Raw genomic sequence first — 10427 nt, forward strand, 5'->3', positions numbered from 1 at the left:
TATTTGAAATGTGGTGCTGGAGTGCTGAGGATATTGTGGATGGCCAAAAAGACAAACAAGAGGATCCTGAAACAGATTAAGCCCAAGCTCTGGAAGCCAGGATGACTAACTTGAGGCTGTTGTTCTTTGGCCACATCAAGAGAAGGCATGACTCATTGGAAAAGACAATAATACTAGGAAAGGTAGACAAACGGTAGTAGAAAGAGAGGAAGACCACATGCCAGACGGATAGTCAATTAGGGAGGTCACAGGTCTGAATTTACAGGACCTGAGCAGAGAGGTGGAGGACAAGGGTCCAGGCGATGTCTCATCCACAGGGTCTCCATAACATCACCACCAACAAGCAGGAGCATGTCCAGAGGAGAGCCACCAAAATGGTGAAAGGTCTGGAAACCATGCCCTATAAGGAGAGACTTTGGGAGCTAGGTTTGTTTAGCCTGGAGATGAAAAGGTTAAGAGATGATATGATAGCCCTTTTTAAATATTTGAAGGGGTGTCATATTGAGGAGGGAGCAAGCTTGTTTTCTGCTGCTCCAGAGAACAGGACCCAGAGCAATGGATTCAAGCTCCAGGAAAAGAGATGCCACCTCAACATTAGGAGGAACTTCCTCCTGACAGTAAGGGCTGTTCGACAGTGAGTGGAACACACTCCCTTGGCTTGGAAAGGAATGGGGTATCCTACTTTGGAGGTTTTTAAACAGATGGCCATCTGTCTCTCCTCAATCTGACATCCCTTCAAGTATTTAAACAGGGCTACCATATCACCTCTTAACCTTCTCTTCTCCAGGCTAAACATCCCCAGCTCCCTAAGTCTTTCCTCATAGGGCATGGTTTCCAGACCTTTCACCATTTTAGTCGCCCTCCTCTGGACACATGGCTCCAGTTTCTCAATGTCCCTTTTGAATTGTGGCGCCCAAAACTGAACATAGTATTCCAGGTGGGGCCTGACCAGAGCAGAATAGAGTGGCACTATGACTTCCCTTAGACGCTATACTTCTGTTGATGCAGCCTAGAATTGCGTTGGCCTCCTGCAAGTTTAAGGGAATCCATGGACTTCAGAGAGCCTCCAATGCTTTCTCTTTCATTTTCCAAGACTCTCACGCTGCAGGCTAGGCATCTCCCCAGCAACAGGTGACGAAAGCGAAACCTTTATTCCCTATTGGTGGAATGGTTTCCTCTCGGCCAATGCCGGGCCTCGGATCCAGATTCTTCTTGGGCTGCTGTGGCTGAGATCCTTTATTGTGCGGCGGAGAGGAGGTCTCCTTTGAGCATCAGGCAGAGGAGGAGGAGGAGGGATGGGTCCTTTGGTCCTCCTTCCCTTCTGGCTTCTTCCTTCTCCTTGCTGCTGCTGCTCCTGGAGAGTTCCCTTGGTGAGTGGGGCTGGGGAAGGAATGGGAGGATGGCTGCCCCACTCCCAGGACCCCCAAGGACCCTTCCTCCAATGGAGCCTCAGCCACTTTTAGGAGGAGGAGCCCCCTTTGCTGCCAGACTCAGGGGACCAGAAATGGCTTGGCCAGGGTTGTTCAGGGCTGTCAGGAATGCATTCCTGCCAGAAAGGTCTTAATGTGATTTAGGGTTTAATATAAATGATAGGGGTTTGCAGTGTAGTTTAATGTGGCTTCAGCCGGTGAGGTGTACGAGGGATGATGTGTTCCTAACAGTGCAATGCAGCAGCTAAAAAGCCCAATGCGATTTATGCTGCATCAATAGAAGTATAGTGTCTAGCTCAAGAGAAGTAATAGTGCCACTATATTCTGCTCTGGTCAGGCCCCACCTGGAATATTGTGTCCAGTTCTGGGCACCACAATTCAGAAAGGACATTGAGAAACTGGAGCGTGTCCAAAGGAGGGTGACTAAAATGGTGAAGGGTCTGGAAACCATGCCCTATGAGGAACGACTTAGGGAGCTGGGGATGTTTAGCCTGGAAAAGAGATGGTTAAGGAGTAACATGATAGCCCTGTTTAAATATTTGAAGGAATGTGAGATTGAGGAGGGAGCAAGCTTGTTTTCTGCTGCTCCAGAGAATAGGACTCAGAACAATGGATGCAATTATAGGAAAAGAGATTCCACTTCAACATTAGGAGGAGCTTCCTGACAGTAAGGGCTGTTCAACAGTGGAATACACTCCCTTGGTGTGTAGTGGAGTCTCCTTCCTTGGAGGTCTTTAAAAAGAGGCTGGATGGCCATCTGCTGGGGGGTGCTTTGATTGAGAGTTCCTGCATGGCAGGGGGTTGGACTGGATGGTCCTTGGTGTCTCTTCCAACTCTATGATTCTATGAAAAGGGTTGATGTGTTACCAATGCTAGGATTTGTTGGAGCTAACCAAGAAGGAACGTGGAATGTGGAGGAGTGATTTTACTCTGTGATTTTACTCCAAAGGCTTGCTTTCAGAAGAAGAAGGAGGAGGAGGAGGTGTGATAGAGGGGGATTTTATCATGTTAAGTTTAAAAGCATATATACGTGTATGCTTTTATGATTAATTTAGTTTTATGATTTAATATTAACGGCCAATAGCTTTTTATATATAGAGAGAGATGTTTAAAGAATACATTGGCCTGGATGATTCTGACTTTAGTGCTTAGTTGATGATCTGATATTATATGCTCTTTAAACATACTAAATGCGAGCTCATGTCAAAATAGGAGGATTTTTGGAGCACTTTTGCTCAGAAGGATTCTCCTCAGCTGAAGAAGATCCCCATCTACCTCTCCTCTTCTTCCTCCTCAGGCGTTTCCTCTCACTTTTACCGTATTACATACATGGGTGTCTCGCAACCCAACCAGGAGTTGCCCCAGTTCATAGCTGTGGGGTATGCAGATGACCAGCCCATTGCCCGCTATGACAGCGGCATGGGGAAGATTGTGCCTCAGGTCCCCTGGATGAAGAAGCCAGTGGAAGAAGATCCCAAGTATTACAACTGGTACACCCAGATCTTGCAGCATGATGAGTATAATTTCAGAGGGGACCTGGTGACTTTGCGGAGCCGCTACAACCACAGTGAAGGTGAGCTGGAGGTGGGAAGGCAATGGATCAACTGGATGGTGAGAAGGGAGGAAGGAGTGTATTCTCGAGATCGAGGGAAATATTAGTGCCACTCTGTTCTGCTTTGGTCAGGCCGTAGCTGGAATACTGTGTCCAGTTCTGGACAGCACAATTTAAGGATTATCAGTGAGCTTAAACATGTGCATGTGTGGATGACCAAGATAATCAAAGGTCTGGAATCCAAACCTTATGAAGAAGCTCATGTGTTCAGCTGACTGGGACGTGAAATGATAGCATTCTTTAAATATAGAAAATGGAGCCAGCTTGTTTTCTGTCGCTCCAGAGATTAGAACACAAACAAGTGAATTCAAATGGAAAGAAAAGTGATTCCATCTAAACATTAGGAAGAACTGTAAGAACTTTAATGTAAGAGTTGTTTGATAGTGGAGTACTATCAATAAACTCGCAATACTTGTACTGTATATAAGTTGGATTTTTTTATTTTTTTTTACAAAAAGTCAACCAAACCTGAAAAGGTTGACTTTTACATATTGGCATTCAAGCAGCACTTCCACCCAATTACTTCTCCCTTGCCCATACTGGAGAAAGAAAGGCAGCCCTCCCTCCTTCCTCATCTTTTTCAGCCCATGTGGCACTCAGCAGCCACATGGAGGAGCCCAAATCATGTGGCTCACCTGCCATTTTGGGTGGGTTAGGTGGAGCATTGGTGGCTATTTTAATAGGGGCTTAATGTATAGGGAAGGGGTAATCGGGAGGGTGTGCTGCTTCCATGCCAAGAGGGATTTCTCACATCTACCTTTTGTCACTGCCTTTGCAATAGGTCCCCAAGAGAGGCAGGATGTTTTTCCCCTGGCCCCTTTTTTTCAGGCTGCATTTTCATTTCTTTTCCTCATTTATATCCCTATCCCTATCTGCATTTGCACAGATGTAGGCATTTTAAGATCAGCAGTGCCATTTACTCCCCCCCCCACTGCCATTGTAACCCATTAAATAAACAGATCTTCTCCTTCTCTTTAGCTCTTCTTAAGTATGTTTCCCCTATGCGTTTTTAAAAGGAGGGGAAAATATTACATGACCCTAAGTTTTACCCTTGACTTATGCACAGGTCATAGCAAAATCCATAATTTTAGACTAAAAACCTGCTCTCAATGTATACGTGAGGTCAATGTATATACAATATTGTTTTGGAGGATGATGAGCTTTCCATTTTTTGGATGTCTTTAACGGAGCTTGGATGACTATCTTTCAAGAGTGCTTTAGTTGTGTATTCATCTGTGGTAGGAGTTTGAATTAAATGGGATGGGTCTCTGCCTTAACATAGTTGGGTAGAAGGGAGAATTTCAGCAGGTGTGTTGAGAAGCAACCTGCCGTACTTTGATTGAATGGTGGCCACAGCAGAATCCTTCTTCTTCTTGCCACCTGGCCCTCCTCATTTAGGGAAAGGGGCTTCACCCATGGCAGAGATGAGGGAAGGCAGTTTGTCCCTGTTCTTCCATCCCTTGGACTATGTGTATGTCTCTTCCAGGGTTTCATACCGTACAGATGATGATAGTCTGTGAGGTGAGGAATGATGGGAGCAAAGGCGGGCACTGGCGGTACGGCTATGATGGGAGGGACTTCCTCAGTTTTGACATGGAGACCCTCGCCTGGATGGCTCCTGATATGCAAGCCCAGGTGATCAAGAGGATGTGGGGAAAGGGAGGCAAACTTGTCCGACGCTTCAAAGCCTTCCTGGAGGAAACCTGTGCTGAGTGGATGCAGATGGACTTGGACTATGGGAAGGAGAGACTGCTCAGGAAAGGTAAGGTGAAGGGGAGTGTGGGAAGTATAACCTGCAATGCTTATTGTAAATTTAGCAGTGCAAGCTTACCTCAGGACTGCTGCAGCCCCAAGATGAGTCCAAAAATGTTGTGGCTGTGTTATAAGTTTCACGGTTTCTAGCATTTTCTATCTTTGCCAGGAACAAGTCTTTTTGGAAGCTTAATTAATCTTACCCACTCAGAACAAATTTACCACCAAATACATTATTAGATTTCAGATGAGGTCAGAGTCTTGGCTAGTCAAAAAATCCTGAATCTTTGACCCTGCAAACTGTGTGTCTACTACACTTTGGGTTGTAGTCCAAATTGAATATGACACAGCACTGTGATGCTGCAGCAAATAATATTTTAACCCACATTAATGGAACCAGAGTTTCCAAATTAAAGGAAGTAGTGGTCCCACTATATTCTTGGCTGAACAAGCCTCATCTGGAGTTCTGCATTCAGTTCTGGGCATTTTGTTTTAAAGGTCTAAACAAATTGGTACAGAGAAGGGCAACAAGGATGATACAAGGTATGGACAACAAAACATATGAGAAATCTTTAAATACCTCAAAAACTGCCACAGAGAGGAAGGGGCAAATTTGTTCTATGCTGGCCTAGAGGGTAGGACCAAGTCTAATGGTTTTAAGATACAGGAAGGTAGATTTTGATTGAACATGAGACTCTTTTTTGACGGTAAGAGAAGTTTGGCAGTGAAACCAGTTACCTATGGTGGTAGCGAGGTCTCTTTCTCTGAATGTCTTCAAAAAGAGGCTAGGTAGCTCCCTCCTGCGGATGCTGTAGCAGCATTTTCTTTCATCAAGGTGGCTGAGAGAAGAGGTAACAGAAGAAGTTGTGTGGGTGGGTGGTGTGTGGAAACACCTGAAGCTGTGTGGAGAAGACATGTCTCTAGGGAAGAAGGGGAAGGAGCATCTGGGGTCAATTCTTAGAAAGAGTCTTTCACCTTAGAGCAGCTCCTATAGTTGAAAAGGGAAGTTTCTCCCTTTGCACCTGGTTGCCTTGGGAGCAGCAGGCTGAGCAGTGGCCAAAAGGCCTCTTGCCTGCACTGACCTTTGCTGGAAGGGTGGCATGGGTGAGAGGCTTCTCGGTTGTTGTTCAGCCAGCTTGCTTGGTTGCTGCTCCCAGGGTGACTGAGTAGAAGGGGAGCAGTGACCAAGATTAGTTTTGAATTTGCAGTAGACCTAATATCAAGAAATATGTATGGGGTCTAAGTTCTCTAGGGTCATTGCCCAAGACAGATGGGGGCTGTATCTGGAAAAAGATTGGGGACCAATGAGCCTAGGTATATTTTTTGCATGGGGCATAGTACTTGATGGCCTCTGGGGCTCCTTCCAACGATATGATTCTATGACAGTAATCTTTTCAAGTGAAAGTACACCATCCATCCTGCCCACTGCACTAGAGGCTCTGTGTTTTAAACCTGATGCTGGCATTTTGGTTTCTAGAGACCCCAACAGTGAAGGTGACGAGGAAGCCTGAGTACGATAGCATGGAAACCTTGATCTGTCGGGCCTATGGGTTCTACCCCCAGGAGATTGACATCACCTGGACAAAGGATGATGAGGTCTGGGTGCAAGATACTTTCCATGGAGTCCTCGCTCCCAACTCAGATGGGACTTACCACACCTGGCTTGGCATCAAGATAGACCCCATGGAAAGGGACCACTACCATTGCCGTGTGGAACATGATGGCCTCTTGGAGCCATTGGAACTGGCCTGGAAGGAACCTGGTAAGGATTTGGTGAAGGGTAAAGAGTATCTCCTTTGATGAAGTGGTAAGAATTCTGGGAGGTGAATTTCCACCCAGGGAAGAGTGTTATTTTCCTTTTATCTTTTATACAGTTCTGTCAAACTAAGTCTCAGTCACATAATCTAATTTCCCTCCCTCATCTGTCTTACACACACAAAGAGACTCATTTAGTTCCTCTTTCTCTAATGGTATTCAGAAGCTTGATCTACCCTTTTCATAGAATCATAGAGTTGGAAGAGACCACAAGGGCCATCCAGTCCAACCCCCTTCTGCCATGCAGGAAATCTCAATCAAAGCATCCCGAATAGATGGTCATCCAGCCTCTGCTTAAAGACCTCCAAGGAAGGAGACTCCACTACACTCCGAGGGAGTTTGTTCCACTGTCAAACAGCCCTTACTGTCAGGAAGTTCCTCCTAATGTTGAGGTGGAATCTCTTTTCCTTAGCTTGCATCCATTGCTCCGGGTCCTAGTCAATCCGAAGGGAGAAGCGGGAGTTATAAATAAAATTTATTATTTTTATTTATTATTAGTCTCTGGAGCAGTAGAAAACAAGCCTGCTTCCTCCTCAATATGACATCCCTTTAAATATTTAAACAAGGCTATCATATCACCTCTTAACCTTCTCTTCTCCAGGCTAAACATCCCCAGCTCCCTAAGTTGTTCCTCATAAGCAATGGTTTCCAGACCTTTCACCATTTTGGCCGCCCTCCTCTGGACAACTTCCAGCTTCTCAACATCCTTTTTGAATTGTGGTGCCCAGAACTGGACACAATATTCCAGGTGAAGCCTGAGCAAAGCAGAATAGAGTGGCACTATTACTTCCCTCGATCTAGACACTATACTTGTATCGATGCAGCAATCTGTCAGGGTCACTTTGAATTTTAACTCTGTCCTCTGGGGTATTAGCTACCCCTCCTAATTTGGCATCATCTGCAAAATTGAAAAACATGCTCTCTTCCTTCATCCAAGTCACTGATAAAGACTTGAATTGCACTGGGTCCGGGACAGTACTGTTTAACTGTTTTTAAATAGCCTCTGTGTTTAGAATTATTTTTGAAGGTTTTTTTTTATTTTAAATATTTTAAGTCATGCATTTAAAGTGTTAAATGTTTTTATTTATTGTATACCATCTTAAAGCCAGCATGGTGTAGTTGTCTGAAACTTGAGACTACAATTCTGGAGGCCAGGATTCAAATCACCATTCAGCCATGGAAAACCTACTTGGTCTGTATCTACACTGCAGAAATAATGTTGTTTTACACCACTTTAACTATCATGGTTAAATATCTCACAAAACTACAAATCCTAGTTAAAGTGGTGTCCGATTGCATTATTTCTTTAGTTCAGAAAAAACCTTGGTGAACTTGGGCAAGTTACACGCTCTCAGTCTCAGAGGAAAACAAAGACAAACCTTCTTTGAAAAAAATCCTACCAAGGGAAGCCTATGATAGTTTTGCCTTAGGGTCACCGTAAGTCACAAACGACTTGATGAAACACTGTAGTTTGGAAATGTACTTTTAATTATTTTGATCTTTTCTATTTCACTTTCAGCTTCTAACCTGGGGCTTATCATTTCATGTGTTGTGAGTGCTGTCCTCCTGGTTGCTGGGATTATTGGGATCTCTGTGTATATCAGTGAGTAAATTATGAATGCATTTACTTGTGGGGAGGAGGCAATCTGTGGTTGTATGGAGGCTCATTTTCTTGTTGAGGATCCCCTTCTTGAGGGGAAGGTTCATCTTAGCCAACAACTATGAGGCATGGACTGGGCTGTTCTAATTTCTTCACCTCCTATCAACCCTTATTGTAAGTATGAGCCATAGGCTATTGTCTGTGGAAGCTTCCCAATCTCTCCTAATGTCTTTCTTGGAGAGCCTGGAAACCTCCATCCCTGTTGGTTGCTGGGAAGAAATGGGAGAAACATCTTGGGAGGAGGGTGTGTGGTCTACTTCATCAGAGAATGTGATTGTATTGACCTCTGAGAGTCAGCTCTAACTCCCTGATTCTGTCTCTGCAGAAAGACATCAAGATGGCTACAGAGCAGCCTCAAATACATGATGCCTCCTCCTTGAACAACAACAGTGTAGGAAATTTTGGTTCATATATTGTTTTTATCCAGGCTCTACCTCCTAGGTGTAGTTCCCAAAGAGAGAGACAGGCTGCACCTTCTGGGTGTAGATACCATTTTTATTTCTGGTGTAAGAAAAAAATGAATTTGTGAGGTCATACTTTGGTTGCATAATAAGAAGGCGTGGATCACTATAAAAACAATAATGCTAGGAAAGGTAGAGGTTAGCAGGAGGTAGAGAAGCCTATTGACCAGATGGATGGACACAATCGAGGGGTTATGGGCATGGAAAATAGGGATTCTTGGAGACATCTCATCCACAGGGTCACTGTGAGTCAGAATCAACTCAAGAGCAGCTAACAATATTCAATACCAGCAGATCTTCTAAAGGAATTACTATATCATCTCACAACATAAATATTTTATATTCAGAATGCTTAAATTGTGATAAACAAAGAGATGATAGAATCGTGTAAAATTCAGATACAAAAGATAAGGATGCCTTTTATTATTTTCATTAGTTTTGGAGATGTTAAGTAGGGATGTAAGGGAAGATACTACAATTAAGGGTATGGAGCTAAAAGTGCATTGTTATAAATGTAAGGCATTTGGAGATGATATAGTAATTCCTTTAGAAGATCTGCTGGAGAGTGTTGAATATTTAAAGAAGAAATCGAAATAATGTGCTGCTTTAGCAGATTTGAACATAAATTAAATCTTGCAGGCTTGAACATTTGAATAGTAATTGCAAAGATCCTTATGTAGTAAACTATATTTTGTCATGGGCAGTGAAGTAGGAACTGTGGGAAAATTTCTAACAAACTTATAACTTGTGTAAAGATAAATAGAGAAATTGAAATCAAAGGTAAAAGGATTTAGAGTGATATAAGAGTTCAGTAAATAAGGGTAGTGAATGTACAGGAGAAGGCCAGCGGAAAAGGAAGTAGAACAAACAAGAAGAAGGATTTAATGATAAAGAATAGATATATTTTAGGATTCTGCTTTTTTCAATATTGTATGTTTGTAGAGGAAATATTGATAATGAAATGTAGTTGTTTATGTATGTGAAATTTTTTAACACTAATAAAATTTTAAAAATCTTGCAGGCTTGGTTTTTAATTTTTTTACAGTTTTAATTGTACAATTTTAATTGTTGTTTTAATGTGTTTTATATATGTTAAATGAAAGGCGGGATAAAATAAATAAATAAATATTAAGAAAAAAACTGTAATGATAGCAAAAAATATTACACAGATGGAGAAGAAACTTTCTGATAAATCAGGGGTTTTTTTATTGACAAAAAGGTAAAATATCTAGGAGTGACTCTTACAAATGAAAATTCAAAACTGAAAAAAATAATTATTTGAAAATATGGAATGAAATTAAGCAAGTTATGCAAAAATATTCTACATTGAGGTTGTCACTTTGGGGTAGAATCTCGGTGTTAAAAGGAATGTATTACCAAAGATGCTTTTTCTATTTCACATTGTTCCAGTTTTGACAAATGATACACCATTTATCACTCACATCTATTCAGGAAATATCACTACAGGACCAAACCCACAATATTAGAGAGACTTTCACTTCCTCATTCTGCAGTGTGATTTATGCCATACTATAGATCAGACATTAGTAATGTGAGCATACAAAAACTTGTTACAAAACACTTCAGTCTTCCTGGGCATTCTGTCTCAGACCTCAGAACAGCGATCCTTGAACAAAAAGGCTACAAAGGAAGATTGGAATAAGAAATGGCACAACTGGAGTATTTCAACAAACTGC

At 42.6% G+C, this 10427-nt stretch overlaps 1 protein-coding gene across 1 annotated transcript; it reads left to right on the forward strand.

The window, feature by feature from the left end:
- The first annotated feature begins 1306 nt into the window (after positions 1-1306).
- LOC149320506 (major histocompatibility complex class I-related protein 1-like) lies at positions 1307-9745 on the forward strand. The gene is made up of 6 exons (XM_089502153.1): positions 1307-1370; positions 2728-3003; positions 4529-4804; positions 6272-6556; positions 8129-8212; positions 8595-9745. The coding sequence occupies exons 2-6, from the start codon at positions 2760-2762 to the stop codon at positions 8633-8635; spliced, it is 930 nt and encodes a 309-aa protein (XP_089358279.1). The 5' UTR covers positions 1307-1370; positions 2728-2759; the 3' UTR covers positions 8636-9745.
- Positions 9746-10427: the final 682 nt, after the last annotated feature.

This window comes from Sceloporus occidentalis, unplaced genomic scaffold (assembly GCF_023333645.1).
Source record: "Sceloporus occidentalis isolate IW3139 unplaced genomic scaffold, rSceOcc1.0.p SCAF_1, whole genome shotgun sequence".
NCBI lineage: Eukaryota > Metazoa > Chordata > Lepidosauria > Squamata > Phrynosomatidae > Sceloporus > Sceloporus occidentalis.